General features: G+C 44.1%; 1 protein-coding gene across 6 annotated transcripts in view; it reads right to left on the bottom strand.

The window, feature by feature from the left end:
- The window catches only part of KALRN (kalirin RhoGEF kinase), a 1598314-nt gene that overhangs the window by 535844 nt on the left and 1045670 nt on the right, over positions 1 to 16800 (bottom strand). For 4 of the 6 annotated variants that reach the window (XM_078682047.1, XM_078682045.1, XM_078682043.1 and 1 more), the window contains exons 17-19: positions 15916 to 16134; positions 12906 to 13055; positions 9681 to 9795 (exon numbers count right to left, since the gene is read on the bottom strand). In XM_078682047.1, the coding sequence (XP_078538173.1) occupies positions 9681 to 9795; positions 12906 to 13055; positions 15916 to 16134 (484 nt within the window). The remainder of the gene's footprint in view (positions 1 to 9680; positions 9796 to 12905; positions 13056 to 15915; positions 16135 to 16800) is intronic. The other 2 variants (XM_078682044.1, XM_078682048.1) reach the window with 1 other exon arrangement.

Genomic DNA, 16800 nt, shown 5'->3' with positions numbered 1-16800 from the left:
AAATCATTAATCATACACCTGATAAGTAGTATGTCTTTTGTCCAGCCGGACAAGAACATTTATTTTAAATGTTCTGCTTGATAAAGTGAATTTTAAGAACCAAAAAAGATAACAAGTGGGCACAGCCGTGACCCACAACAATCAAGACAAAACAACAAAGAAATGGCCAAAAGGGCAAAGCGAAAATCTGTCTGTATACTTGTGGTCAGTGCTACAGACTCAATCTCTTAAACATAACCATACCATTGCATCAAATAATATAGCATTAAAACCCCATATGCAATATGATAATGCTATATTATTTGATGCAATGGTATGGTTATGTTTAAGAGATTGAGTCTGTAGCACTGACCACAAGTATACAGACAGATTTTCGCTTTGCCCTTTTGGCCATTTCTTTGTTGTTTTGTCTTGATTGTTGTGGGTCACGGCTGTGCCCACTTGTTATCTTTTTTGGTTCTTAAAATTCACTTTATCAACCAGAACATTTAAAATAAATGTTCTTGTCCGGCTGGACAAAAGACATACTACTTATCAGGTGTATGATTAATGATTTTTGTATGTTATCTTGTCCACATGTAGGGACCACTGTTTTTTGTAAATTGATACTGCCCAAGGTCCCTATGGCATACCTTTCGGGTTCCCTTGTCTTTGTGAAAACCTATTCAGTATTGCAGCATCACAAGGAATCCAATTGATAGAGTGCTGGAGTTCTGCAGGTCTGGCTGTGTGGCCTGCCGTAGTTAATCAGCCATTCACAAATCGCTCCTTCTTATATCGGCATTTAGTAGCTGAAGTGAAAACTCACAAAAATGCATTCTCTTCACTTACTCTACTGGAGTGACCTATCTGAAGCTAAACGTGCATGTTTCGGACTCTGCAGAAACAAATAAATTTACCAATGCATGGGTCAATCGGATGAGACTTCAATGTCCAAGAGTCCACAGGACTGGAAATTTATGAGTGACCAAAAGGTAATTCATTTAGAAAAATGTGATGAGTACCAGTTGTAAAATGCAGATAAAGAGTAACGCAGCACTATGGTTTGAGTCTCACACCACGAATGATGCGTGAAGTGTGGGACAGTTAACTTAAATTTGTTATTAGTGCAGAGCTTCACTTCTGGGGAATGTTCTGTCGCAAATAGACACAATTATAAAAACAATACATAATCTTGCTTGAGACTGGTCCGGTAGGTTTCTCAGATGCTACTGTACAATTTGGAAAGTGTGTGTGGTGAACTGAGGACATCCGCTGTATCCACACCAGAGAAGAGATAAGAAAGTGAGCCTTCTCTAGCTCTCCAAACTTAAACTGTAAAACTCACAAAAAGAGAAAGACAAAGTCCAGCTGGATAAAAAAAAGCTAAAAAACGGATACTATACAAAAGAATATATACACTGGGTATGCATCATAGGGAGTTAACATAAATGTGCAAGTAAAAGTATACACCAGAAACTTCAGAAAAAAACCATTGGGTTTCTTAAGACTGCCCTCACTCACTATGCAGTGGTATGCTTCATCATAGGGCCGCTACAACACCCTGGTGCAGAACAACACACAGGGTGGAGTGCTGTTTCTTTTTTTAGGGAAGACGGAAAAAGAGAATAAGGGAGAAGGAGAAAGTTCTCCAAATGAGGGATCGCTAGTACAGAAAGAACTATAAATAAAACTGTCTAAGTGAGTGCCTATATATTTATTTATTAGTGGTTCCAGTTGGCAGGATTAAGAGTAAATGTTGGGTGTGTGGGAGGAGTTACATCTGCATTACCCCATCTGCTTCTACCAACATGTTTCAGCCAATATTTATCGCCCTAATGGGTCACTGGCCTTCCTCAGGGTACTAATCCCTTGTGGCTTATCAAACTCTTACCTGTTATACTTAAACCCAATTTTTTTTATATAAACGCCTTACTTCATTCTTGTAAGTAACCACATTCGCCTTTCATAGCGGAGTTTCATTATATTTTCTCCCAACTCGGGGCCAAAGTGGGAACACCGCCCACAGTCCGACATTCGTCAAGGGTCGGTGTCTCCAACCCGTCCACTTTGACCCGTCGGAGGACGCAAAGTGGACGGGCTGGAGACATCAATCCTTGACGAATTTGTGACTACAGGGCGGTGTTCCCATTTTGGACCCGAGTTGGGAGAAACTATAATGAAACTCGGATATGAACACTCCATAGTGGGTGAGGGCAGTCTTAAGAAACTCAATGTTTTTTTTTTAAGTATCTGGTATATACTTGTACTTTTATGTTAACTCCCTATGATGCGCACCCAGTGTATATATTCTTTTGGATAAAATCCGTTTTTAGCTGTCTTTTCTACAGCTGGACTTTGTCCTTCTCTTTTTGTGAGTTATGACATGCTATGTATGCCTGGCCTGGTATAGTGAGAAGGGAGGGACATGTTGCTTACAAAAAAAAAAAAATGACCCCTGGTTAGTATTTGCCCCAGTTATCAAGTAACCATCCACCTCTGGGCTACAATAGTGTGGAAAGTACCCACTGAGACCCAGAACAGTTAAACCTCAGTGTACTTGAGCATGGGGGGTCACATGGTGTTGAACCCTTTCGCTGCGGCGGCAATTCCGCAGCAGCGCTAAGGGGGTGGGAGCAGCGCGGCGCTCCGACGCTTATGACGGAACCGCTCCGTCACGGCCCTCGGGTGGGCTGTGCTTGTGACCGAACGGTTCCGTCATGGCCCCGTCCGCTCAATGGAACACGACGCGCAGGCGCAAAATCACCAGGCCATGACGGAACCGCTCCGTCACCAGCACAGCCCACCCGAGGGGTGTGACGGAGCGGTTCCGTCATAAGCGTGGGAGGGGTTAAAATCCAAAAGCTATGTTGTCTTACTGGTTACTGGTTGAGAGAGGGTGGTGATGGACGGAGCATCTGAACCAATCAAACACTCACACCCAGTCAAAAGATCTGGGTTTGATCCATCACCGTTCTTTAGCCCACTCTGCCACCCCAGTTCAGACATGGCTATATGGTTGACAGCATGGATGCACCAATTTAATCTTTTGTTTTAGGAGACTTTTTTTTTTTTTTAAAGTAAACCATAACATTTTGAAGATAAAGGACCTTGACAGCTGCAATTCAAATTGTGTGCCCATGATTAGCAATTGTACAATATTTAAAACGTAATTTTTTCTGACTCTCAGAAAGGTAGCTGCAGCTCATGCATGTCAATTCGGATTTGGAACTTGCTTTTTTCCGAAATTGCTAATTCAAATGTAGTCTTGCATTGATTAATTCCCGATAGGAAACTTTTTAAAATGCTTAAACGTACAATAAATGAAACAAGCTGAAGTTGAAGATGGTGGTCATGTCCTGCGGAACTGTGGAATTGCAGTCGATTCACTAATAAGCTGTACTGACTGTCTAAATTCAACACTCAAATAAAAAATAACAAGCATTTACAATGCAATAGGTCTCGGGTTAATGAAGTTTGAGCTATTGGCATTGCTTAATATTGCAACACCAATTGCAACAAAAGTCTATAAATTGTAGGCCAAAAAAATGTGTATTTATTTTTGTAGCAGTGGTGGCATGCTGCGCTTTAGATGAATCACAGGATGTTGAGCCGTCGCCAAAACTCGAACCTGTTTCCCCAGCTCTGAAGTGGGCAGCCCTGGCCATTAGGCCACATCTTCTTCCCCACTTGTAGGATTTCTTGGCGCTGTGTTAAGCAGCGCTAACAGGACAAATGGGCCCCCTCCTCACTATGAAAGTCGCAAATTGCAAAGAACGTCCCTTGACCGTCCTTTTTCCCTAGAGGCTTGTAAGGGACTGCAATGTGTGCAGTGCAATTTGTAATGGCAATTGCAAATCTCAAGTCACTTGGGTGCATTGCAAATTGAGACTTTGCGTCAGCTGCACAGGCTCCACAAACTTTAAGAATCTTTAGCATCAGGCCAGTAATTCAGGGGCAAGATGTTACATTTAATAATCACACTTCAAAGGTTTACGTGGCATGTGTAAACTCCAAGTGATATAGGTCACCTCAGAAGAGTTTTCACTTCAAAGCATGCAATGACTTGCAAAGAAACACAAAGTCAAAGAAACACAGATTTAGAGCACAGGACAAAGTGAGAGGCGAACTTGAATGCAGCATGCATGCCACCCAAAAGCAGTGCTTCAAACAATGCCAACATATTCAGCAGCATATAATGCAACATATTCGCCGCGGTCTCCTCGCCACTGAATCCTGCGTTCCCCTCGTATGAATCTTGACTGCCTTTCCTGTTAAGTGGTGTGTTCACTCTCCACAGTTGCCTTTCTCGGCCTGTGTGTAATAATCTACTCCTTCATCTTGAAGAGCCGAGGCCCGTTTCTCCCCGCCCCGGTCGCCCCGTACCGAGCATTCTCCGCCCCAATAGCTCCACTCCCAGACTCCCCCTGAGATATCGTCGCTCAAGGCGCGGGTGCTCCGCAACGCCAGAGCGGAAGTGCCCGCCCTCTAGCCCAACAGGATCAACATGTGAGCGACAGTAAAATTAGCCAATTGGGGGCATAGCAACACTAAATGGGCGTATCTGTACACCACCCGCCAATTGCAATCGCGCTCCAGGGTTGGTTCTAAAAGTATTCGTACGTCGGCAGCTGCATGGACTGAGTGAGCAAACAGGAGGGATTTAGAGAAAGGTTGGTCCGTTAATGTAGTGAGAGCCGTGGAGTTGGGCGACGGGGGGGGGGGTGCGCACTCGTGTGTGCGCGCGCCTGTGTGTATGCGTGCGTTGGCGGGGTGCACTCGTGTGTGCGCGCGCCTGTGTGTATGTGTGGGGGGGGGTCCTATGTATGTATGTATGTTCGTGCGTGGGCGCTTGTGTCTGTGTGTGTGTGTGTGTCGGTGTGTGTATGCGCATGCGTGTATGGTGTTTTGCGCTTCCCAGGAGACAGCGCCTGGCCGCAGCGCTCGTTCGCGTGCGTGTGACACTTTCAAATCGCCTCCAAGGCGATGCGCGCGGCCAGGACTGTCTCCTGGGAAGCGCACATGCTGACAAAAGGGGCTCGGCGGAGACGCGCTTCGCGCGGCTGGCCGAGACCTAAAAAAAATCTCCACGTCGTTCCAGTCTAAACCACTTGATGGCAGAATAATTCCTAGCATGAGAAATCCTACTAGTTTCATGCTGCACAAGCATGTTTAGCTCTAGCTTGACAGCCAAACAAACCCAACTTTTCAAAAACCTATGGTTGCAAATTATTTAAATAAATATAGAGTGGACTTTAGCTAAATCAATCGAAGTATTACTTGTGCTATAAGTTACTGCATGTACCATTTTAACTTCCAGGAAGATCTTCCTTTGGCATGCTTGAGAAACTACTTTGCATCTGAAAAGTACGCTCATTTATGATGCAGCTTGCACATTCAGCACATCAATCCTTTTTTGCTACTTTTCCCCGTGCATTGACAAAACCAATCTGTCAAATAATAAACAACATTTGCGCTGGCAACACATGTGAACAGCATTAAAGCAACACCAAAGCCAGACATATCGACTTTGCCAATGTTTGTGTTTAAGCCTGTTCTAAACTGATGTTTTCACATGCCCCGTGCCTTGATTCATGAGGTAGCCATTTTTCACATTAAGAGGAAAAATTGTCTCCTTTTCCGTTTTGGGACATCCATTATGCTGAATGTTTCTGAGTACATTATATAGCAGAGCCAAAATGGAAGTACTTTCTTGCAGGGTAGGGTATAGTAGTAATTTATTCGTGTGCAATGCTTGGACAATAAGCTAAGTCTCGGAGATGCCGAAATATGCACCCAGATATAAGTGAATCTCCCGAGGAACAGAAATCCATGGGCACGGCCACACAAAAGAGCAGGCCACAAACACCCAAATGAGGAGCGAAAGGCCTGAAGGCAGGACACGCTAGAGCTTCTGGAACACCGTTCCCCTGTACAACAGTGGCAGTACCAACCTATTTGTAATACTGTCGTCAGAATTTGTTATCATCAAACTTGGAAGCTCCAGGTGATACATTTTGTGTTTAATGGATGGTGCTGAAGGTTGACCCTTGAGAGCGAGCGGGAGCAACCACTTTATATAAAACAACTGCGAGTGGCAGGCACAGTGCTGAGGTTATTCACACCCCTCAAAGTGCTGCTAACTTTAATCCTCTCAGATATTCTCGGTGTTGTGTTTTGCTGAATTTTCAGAATAGGTTCCTATCTGCTCAAGGTGTAGAATTTATATGATGCATGATTCATGCCGAGGACTGGAATAACTCGAGCAGTTGCCGCCTACTCTGAGCCTTGATAAAATGATTGCCAATTGAAGCACAAAGAAGCAGACACACCTCTCAGAAAACAGGAGGCTTTTGAAGCTTTCAGCCTGGAAGTCCTAATATTTAAAGGCACTAAGGAAATATCTCAAGACCGTCAACTCATCTACCCGTGCATTAAACAGTTATTGTGCAGCTATTCATCATTCGTCTGTCCCACAGCTATGCCTGCTGCAAATGGAAGTGATGCATGCTGGGTAAAGAAAGTGACTGGACAGGATCCATAATGAAGTGCCTCAGGATACCTGCATTGTAGATGAGATACAGATGAGGGACAAGGAATGGTATAAAGGGAGGAACTGGGGAGGATGCGGGGGTCTAATCCTGATAATTAAAACATCAATACACATTCAAACTTTGTCAGTACCAAAATCATTTTACTTTGATACCAAGGCACAGGAGTTGATACTAAACTAGAAAGTTGACAAATCCCAACTAACCACGCACAGGCAAAGTTAACCAACAACTCTACATAATAAATTAACATAAATCTTTGACACAAACAAACAAGCATTTACAATGCAATGGTTTCGCCTTTTGAAAAGTTTGAGCTATTGGCATTGTAAATGACAAAATTTGTATTTATGTGTTGGTTTTGAAAACAGATAAATAAATGGCATGGTTATTTACAATGCCAATAGTTTAATCTCTGGCAAATGCCACACAAACACACACAGAGACACACACACACACACAGACCCACACACACCCACCCACACAGAGAGAGAGCCACACACAGAGAGAGCCACACACACCCAGAGCCACACACACCCACCCAGAGCCACACACACCCACCCAGAGCCACACACACCCACCCAGAGCCACACACAGACTCAGGAGAGCAAGCACAGCGAAGGGGCAGGGAAGCAAGCACAGCAAGGGGGCAGGGAAGCAAGTACAGCGAGGGGGCAGGGAAGCAAGCACAGCGAGGGTGCAGGGAAGCAAGCACAGCGAGGGGGCAGGGAAGCAAGCACAGCGAGGGGGCAGGGAAGCAAGCACAGCGAGGGGGCAGGGAAGCAAGCACAGCGAGGGGGCAGGGAAGCAAGCACAGCGAGGGGGCAAGGAAGCAAGCACAGCGAGGGGGCAGGGAAGCAAGCACAGCGAGGGGAGCAAGCACAGCCAGGTGGCAGGGAAGCAAGCACAGCCAGGTGGCAGGGGAGCAAGCACAGCCAGGGGGCAGGGGAGCAAGCACAGCCGTGCACGAGGGCCGCCCTTGGTCCCAGACCCCCTGGGCACAGGGGCACAGGGGTGGCAATGCCAGCACTTGACGGGCTCCTGCCTGCACCACCAATTCACCAGGACGTCTTTCTAGCTGTCGAAATAAGTCAACTTAACATCTCAAGAAACATGACAGTGATGAACAGCAGCCGGTGAGCTGCATGCTGCAAGAGCCCGAACCCCTTGAGTGTAACTCAGCCTTTCATCGTCCAAGGGGCGATAACATGAGTAACGCCGACTGGCAATAGCAAGCATAATTTAAGCGCCAGGAGAAATACGAGGCTCGGACTCCGGAAGTGCTCCACATTAACATTATGTGTGGTTGTTTACCAAAAGGACACATTTCATTTGCTCGGTGACTAAACCCACGCAACCAACTCTTCCTGCGGTACGAGCGGAAGCGCGTCATTGGGTGCCTGTCTGTGCCATAGGTGGGTGGAGACAGGAAGAGCAGCACAGACAGAAGCCCCCCTGGACAGGGGAGGACGCCCACTCCCTGCTGATTAGGGCCCACTGAGTCAACACTGTGCAAACCGGCAGCAGGGAAAGCAAACACAGATAGAATGCAACGCCAACATCCCCGGGGAGCGGCGGGACGGAGAGGGCAGGATCAAGGCCACTGCCCGGGCTTTAGAGCAAACAGTAACCACCCGACCCCAGCCCCTCCCCCGCAGGTCACCCGTGCCGCCCCTCTGACTGCCAGCATCCAGGGTCACGCCTGGGCAAAGTTCAAACAGTTCCGTCCATCTCCAGTGAAGAGCGCGCATCACAGGGACACACGAAAAGCACTGACACAAAACGGACTACCTCGCACCTGACACAGACCACAATTCATCCTGCTGCTGGCGCCGCAAAGTACAACCAGGATAGCCCCCCGAGGCGCCCAGCACGCGCCAGCTCCCTCGCCTGGCACCGTTTCTGCCCCCCACCCCCGCCCTGGCACAAAAGGCCCTCTTCTGTCTCTTGACACAAACGGGTTCCCCCCCCCTGGCGCACACCACAGCCGGATCCATGCCAGGCAGTATCCTCATATCTGGTTATAAGCAAACCCGCATTATTCCTCTCTGTAACACAGGCGCTGCGATGCCAAATTCATAGCAGATTGTGAGCTACACGGGGCCAGAAACCATCGCTGTTCACCAGCCCCAGCAGGAGTAACAGGGTACCTGTCTGTTTTAACTGACTGCTTAGTTAAGAGCGCATGGAGGGTCCGGGGAGGGGTAAGACACCCGCTAGCCCCTGCCTGCAGAGCCGGAACAAGAAAACCATGGGCTAGATGTTACAGATACCGGTCAGAATTGAGGCGAGAGGGAGGGACGGGAACGGGCTCACGGACAGCGGGAGGGGGGGCGGGAACGGGCTCACGGACAGCAGGAGGGGGGCGGGAACGGACGGACAGCGGGACATCGCGCAACCCAACCCTGCAAAGGACACTTCTGAAATGGCGAAAACAAAGCTTTAAAAAAAAAATAATAATAAACACGCCCACAGCCGCATGACGTAGCGAAAAGCCTAAAAATCGCCGGAACGCCCACGAATCTGCTCGCAGAATGACGAGCAGATCTCTCTTCCAATGGCTAGCCTCCATTTATGGAGCTAGCCAATGGAAAGAGAGGGCGGGTACAACACACACATACTATAAACATTAGATTTCGCCTGCGCCGAAATGCTGCGCGGTGCGCAGCTTTCGACAGGCGAAATCTAAAAAGGGTGCCATGATTAGGAAAGAGCTGAGGTGCCATACTAATGGTAAAAGGCACTATACAAATGCTGAGGAAATCACGTCATGCGCTAAACCTAAAAAGATTCAGATTCATAAGAACAAGGTAGATTACGGGGAGACTCAATTCATTAAAAAGCTGGCTAAAGGACAACCCGTTCATTCGGATGATAAGCTGATTTCAATAGGATCACGCAAATTGGTCTACTCTAGTTCTAAAGCAAACGGATAAAACACTGGACCGGGCCACCGCCGCCCACGCCAGAGGAAAAATGCTACAGAGATACAGGTTGGGCAGAAACAGCAGCTTAGTGCAAAAAGCAACTCTTGTTAGGTGCATTTGATGAAGTAGCCATTGATTTCAAGTCATTTTGGTTGATGTCAGCAACAACTGGATCTGTATGTGTCCATGCCCACCTGCAAGAAGACGCCGCAGTTCAGCCTACCTTTGACTTGTTGCTCGGGCCCTCTTGTGTGACTGGCCACTCCAGGCATGCTGACATTGTTTCGATGAATATACTTCAGAAATACTTCAGCATTCCGTCGTGCTAATGTGCAAGCCTGTGGAAAAAACACATCGTAAAGTTGACGGAGAACAGCAATAAGGCACAGGAGGTCACACATCTTCCACCAGCTTCCAAGACAGCAAAACAATCAGTAATTTAAAAAAACATGACACCGCTAATCCTCGCGTAATATTCAGATCATAGAGAAAATGCTTTACATTTGGATTCCTTTGACACAGGTAAGGTGAAATATGGTTGACGACTACATCTCAGTCATAGTAGTTAAAACAACAGGAACACTGTGTCCCTGCTAGACTACTCCTGAGTACCCCCTTCAGAGACAGTTATGGGGTTAAACAAGGGAATGATCATAACCCAACCGGCCTCCTTTGTCATCTCACCTCAGGGAGATGTCTCACTCCCTGCTCTCACAACATTACACCCAGTAGTACGGACTCTTAGCTCAATAGCGACTCCTGCTTGTGAAACACCTCCAACCCGTTCCTAATGTCCAGGACTTTGGTTTCCTGTGCATATAAATTACTTTTAAACTATCTTTGTTTGATTTTCAACACAAAACAAAGAAAAAGCTGAAATCAAAAGAGGAAACATTCAGAAAGTTCCTCATCTGCAACTGGATATGCATCCTCATCTCCCAGTAAGAGAAGTGTCCCCACCATATTCCTCAAACCTACTGCCATGTAAAAGCACATATCCCACGCCTAGTCATAACATGTGCAATACATGTTCTCTGGAGTGGGGCTTCGGGGACCACCTGCAATATCCATGGTGGAGGCACAACAGAGGCCAAGTGAGGTAACAGCGGGGAATCTTTTCTCTGCTAATGTGATGTCGCTAAATGCAACATTTGGGCACCCTACCTCTATTGACTAAATCATCAGCCCTTACAGGAAACACAAAATAAATTCATATAATATCTTTTTTTCCGTGCAATGAATGCAAGATATGAAATTGTAGGGTTTGTGTGTATACATTGTAAGATGGATCCGAAGTGGACACATACAGACACATTGTTCCTTTTCTTAAAATATGTCCCACACTAAGTGTTGGGCACATATCTACACAGACCAACCTACTGACAGATAGACTGACTGATAATCAGACGGACTAATTGAAATAAATGAGCATGTAAACGGACAGATTGATAGGGTGATCAACAAGTCAAATGGCAGGTAAATAAATTGTAGATACATCAGTAGACAAAATACGAGTGAATGACGAGGGCACAGACTGGAAACAGGATAAAAGGATTCACTGAGATTCACCAAAGTATACACTGGTACCAGCCTGATGCACCCACAAATAGGTTGAGGATCACAGATACATACCTGGATGTAGTGACTGAAGAAGAGAGTGAGAGGTGTGCACAAATAAGCACAATCCATGATCTACATTTCAGAATGTGGATATTTAGAAGTGATTGTTTTCAGCACAGGTGCTTGCTCTTTCATCCTTTGTTTGAGGTCATTCCAAATCACACCAGTTAATCATACAAAGGGGTAATTGCGGAATAGAAATGGTGGTGTCAACTTAAACCAACAGAGGACACTTCAGCACAGAGGGATTCTCACAAAGATGTTCTCTTGCTCCATATGCTACATATAAAGTTCAGTACAATGATTCGAAAGCGGTCAGACCTATTGCAAAATATCCCTTTAAAGAATTATCGGCCAATTATACAGAGGGTATATGCCTTATGTGAAATATACTCTTTCTAAATGTCCTTGTTTACAAAGCTACCATGCTAGTAACATTAGCTGGCACTCCTAGAAAATAGAATTGTTAAGTGCAGTTGTAATGTAATATTCGTCGTTGAAAGGTCAATGATGTCATTGCTGCCTTTTGGATAAAATATTTTTTTTAATTAATTTATCTACAATCTGAACAATGGTAATGGCTTGGGGCATAATTTAGAGTTTGACAAATGGGTACTCCGTCCAAAGGTGACATATATCCCGTCCACCTAATTACAAGTGAATCCTATCCTTGTGCAGTTCCAATAAGGCTGATGGGATATTCAAAAGGTTTGAGACACAGTACTAATTCGCCATACTCTGAAACAAGCCCCTAACTGGTGGATTACAAAGGGGACTCTTAGGATCCCCTTAGAAACAAGCAATTTCAAGGTGAATAACTTATTTCCTTTCCGATTTCTCTGGTAATTTCTAATTTTGCACCAGATTTGCTACTGGAAGCAGCCAAAATCTCAGTCTGGAAGTAAATGGTCAGAGCTGTTCCTGCAGATCTCATAATTTTGATGAGGGCTGTAGCTGCTGTTATCGGCTCTAACGGAGTGTAAGGTAGTGAGGCCTTAGAAGTTGAAGTAACTTAGATAATATTGGGAAGTAAAAACATCACCCCCATCATTGCAAAGTCTTGTTATCACATGGCATCACGGTTTAATATCGTGGGCTTTTCTTCTAAAAACCATAGTGGCATAGTACAATTGCCCAACTGGGGGCTCCGGACTACGACTGCTGGAATGGATAACATCATTAAATAAAAGCCCACACCCGGACACTTGCTGTCTGTGGCAACTTGTAGTCATTCGATAACTCCAACAGAACATCGTCGTAAACACTGTCCTGTATTTATCTTCCGTCTGCATCTTTGATTCTGGTGTCACCAAATCAAAATCCATGAAGAGCTCAGTCAACATTATGAGCGCTGCCCGTGACCAAAACAGCCCTATATCTGTCCTTTATAGAAAACTATCAGTGTTAAAGCTTGTACCATTGAGGTTTTTTTAAATGGATATCACGGTGGGTGTGGCTGGTACTTATCTTCAAGACTTAACCAGGCATGGCAACTGCTAATGCCATTCTCTGGCCCAACATTATAATATTTCAAGAATTACCGTTTAAAGACTTTGGAGCAATGTGGACCTCTATGTAGGCACTGCAGGATCTCACTGGTGGCTTTCTATGTTCCATTTGTAATGTCGTCCATCTAAATGGGACCCAAACCAAAGCTCATTTTTTCCTGTTTGACTTTGAGCCACCCTAACTCTTGAGCTGATTGGTGTCCCTGGCACATGTGAAAATTGGTAAAAATAACACTGAAATGAGTACTCTAACAGTTGCAAGTGCAGTTCTATACACCAGTAGGATTGATTAAAAAAACGAATAATATTAAAGCTCTTACCTTCAGAAAAGCCTCCTTCTGCTCAAGGTGCTTGCTGATGAGGGGGATGACATGGTCCATCTCCGTCGTTGGCCCAAGCTTGTCATGGCCTCCGCACCAGTCTTCATCCCGCCGGTACTCCTGCTCGAGGCTCTCCAGCACACTGCACACCTGAAGCATGTCAAGAGCACTTTGTATTATGTTGTGCCGGCACACCACTCGCCCACAGGCCACAATTCAGGAACCTAGTTCCAATTGCCTGCGTTTCCTTGGGATAGCAACAAGACTACCTGTTTTACAGAAATCTCCAGATACCACGTTTCAGTTCCAAACTTGGGTTTATCAGATGCCCCACAGACTGTTGACAATCGCATAGCTCAGACATGTGCCAATCAGAATATTGTCAAATGCTAAACTTGAATGCTATTGATTAATGCCTTTTTTTCTACTATCACCCGCCTCAGTCTCTTCCATGGTTGTGATGTGGGTCACGGCGTCCATTCCCAATCTACAGCTATGGAGGCCTTAGGGAATCAATTTCCTCCAAGCAGAATTTCTATTGGCCTGACAACCTGAGATGCAGTGCTGCAGATCTTTCGAAAGATGTATTAGCGCAGGTCAACTTCCGCACAGTGGCGCATGTAGTGCAACTCACTGACTTTAATGCAGATGCATGGAATTCATAGATGGAGGATTCTACAATGAATTAGTAGTACACTGGGCTAGGTGTTGGGGCCATAAGAAATCGCACAAGGTAGTCCAATTAAAAGAGCAAACCTAAAAAAGTCCTTCATTTGACACTCCTTGTCATTAAACTCGGACTTCATTAAACTCTGACTTCAAACACGTGTATTTGAAGATCACAGAAAATGTGCATTTTTTACATCATACAAGTATCAATCAACAAAGGATCATGGGCACTGACATTACTCCTGCACATACCAGCCAGTCACATGGCTGCCACAATGAAACAAGTTGCTATGCGGCCAGACAATTGTTACAGAACCATAATGAAACTGTGCTGTAAAAAGTTACAAACATCTGGGTTTCCAAATAAATACATTTTTCATGTACATGCCATACATCTGATTTGCTTCCAGAATTATGTACTAGTAGTGCTCTGCAAAGTGGTCCAACCTCTCACAGTTTCCCTAGTCTGAGCTATTAGTCTCAAGGGATGGGATGAGGTTGCATGATGATGTTCACCGAATCTCCATAAAGCTCATGTAGAGCACACAAAATAGGAGAGCCAGTATTAACCTATAGTGTGTAGCTAGAGTCATTTCAAACCAAGAAAGTGATTCTTGACCATAACAAATCTACTGTATGCCCCACACAAGATACATTTGAGACTGCTCTTTGGAGCATACAGAGAAGCTTCAAGTTTATGATCATTTCACAGATCGTAATTAGGCTGTGGGGTTTTAGGTTTAAACCTACAATAACTGATGAAACCCCACTGAAAGAAAAATAGCCCTCACCGGTAAAAACATATAAATACTGAAAAAACACCTGGACAACCACAAACTAAATGCCATTCAAAGAAAGGAAAAAGAGAGTGAAAGTCATTTTTTTCTTCCTGAAGGGGTCAATACAATGTAACTTTGTTATACAAGTAGCAGTAAGAAAGACTGGCTAACATTATTCTGCTTGAGGTTTGTTCTTTAGGGATGCCACTAAAATATTGTTTCTTCTTCCTTTTACTTTTTCAGTTTTGTGGCCTTTGGTCTAAAGATGCGGGGTTTAGTTCCACGTTTTAAGTCTAGTTTGATTATTTTATAAACTATAGAGAATCAGGAAATATCAAACTCATATTTGAAATTTTGGCTGCATTTGATTATTTCACCGATAGGTAAAAGGGCCGGTTTCATAAAAATCTTTCCTAATGTGTCATCACATTTACCCACAGAGAATGGGTAAAAAGCCTTAATACATCAGACCATAGTTTCTAGTGGGACAGTATTGATTGTAGGTGAAGTGCCAAAACCTCAGGCTTTAAACATTCAATGCAAGGTATAGTGACAAGTATATATATATCACCAATCATCTGGGATAGTGGTGAAAACATGACACCAGACTTCTGGAAAACATGGAACGCAGTGTCACTTGTAATGCTCTGCAAAAAAGGTTCTTTCCAAGTTCAACAAAGATTGGAGTGATATTGTTTGTATTTGCAGTCATTCAACTACATATATAAAAAAGTTGTGTAATGACCTGTCAAAATTGATACCCGAGCTGAAGTGATTCCCTGTAGTAGATCCTTGCCACTTGTTAGATGGTATGCTGAAAGCATCTTTACAATCTTAAGAGTTAATGAGGGATGCTATTGACTTTTTAGTCCATTCTGGTGCACTGGTTTCTAATGCACAGGAACTAAAACGCAAATATTTATCATTTCATGCTTTATGTGGCATCAAAGAAAAAGTCTTTCCAACTGTGTCCCTTAACTGATGGTTCTCAGCCCAATGGGCTAAGAATGCTGAGAGGGCCTTTTCACAGAAGTTTGCATGGGAAGGAAAAAGCGAGCGCACATGACCCAAACACTCACTGAAGAAGTATTGTATGGTGTACTAAAATAAGATTAATTTGCAAAAGTCTATTTGGACCTCATATACACTATAAATACACTGTCTATATACCATGTTCTTTCAGTGCAGAAAGCAAGCAAAACGAAACGTTCCATAAACACCGGAAAAACACTTTTTCTGTTGTTTTTAGTGGCGCGAAAATGTGTAACCACTGATAACAACTGTTTTTTAAGATATTGAAAACACTGAAAAAAAAACCCCATAATTTACCAAAAATAGAAACTGAAAACAGGAAAGCCTAATCATAATATAGGAAAAGAAAGGAGGAAGAGTTAGAATAAAAAATGAGGAGGACAATAATAAAGTGAAACAGGCAATTTTTACAAAACACGTATCTACCAGCCTGAGGATTCTAATGCCATCAGAACCCCACCATTGTATTAATGAAGCACAATAGATATTACCCTCTTTTGTCACAATGAACTATATCTGGGAGAACTTACCTGTTCTGAGGTTTTGTAAAACGCCACCGAGGCATTGACCAGCTTTAGCCTGTCCTCCATCTTCAACATCAGCTGCTGCCAGTGGAGCGCCACCTTCTCTGCGCAGTCCCTGATGGCTTCGCCATCATAGTGTCCGGCCTGCAGCAGCACTTCCGCCTTCTGCTGAACTTGCAGGGCACTCTGGTGAGTCTTCTGTAAGGAAGTGGCATGAAAGAGGGACTGTGTATGTAGGGAGGAAAGAGAGGTTTGTATAGATGTGCCAGGCGTATGGTAAAAGGTGAAGTGAGAGCATGAAGAAGTGAGAATGTGAAAAAGATTCAAAGAGTTGCCAATGACATTACTCAATTACATTCTTAGCTTTATAACGTCTCTCTAGGTGTGTTACAATCTAATGATCATATATATTGTATTTAATAACAGCGCTAAAACTATTATCAAAAGGCAATTTTGTTAGCAGTTCCTATCAACATGGTTGTTTGGTGATCTCTAAATGTTCACTGACGTAAAGATGTCAGGGTGATGTTGATCAAATGATGCTTAACGTGTATTTATTTCCATTAGCTGGTAATTGGCTCCAGATATGCTGTCAAATGGTTTTTTAAGATAAAGGATTATATCAACTCCCTATGTTTGAAAAAATAAGTTATTTTCCTTCTCACACTAATCGCTGAATTATCTGTAACCATGAAGAATGTTTTTAAAGTTCCTCTTCAAATACTTCATTTTGGAGATAATAATACAATTGTCTAGTAATGTTAATAAGATGTTTCATTTGTGATGCATCTAAAGCCTAAATATGGTATCCTTGTGGAACATGAGATCTTTTTTATTTACTACAAGTCAGAAGTGTAAGCAGCATTGATTCAGTGATTTCAGAAAGACGAC

This window comes from Lissotriton helveticus, chromosome 3_1 (genome assembly GCF_964261635.1).
Source record: "Lissotriton helveticus chromosome 3_1, aLisHel1.1, whole genome shotgun sequence".
Taxonomy (NCBI): Eukaryota; Metazoa; Chordata; class Amphibia; order Caudata; family Salamandridae; genus Lissotriton; species Lissotriton helveticus.
This window is presented reverse-complemented; position numbering and strand designations above follow the sequence as displayed.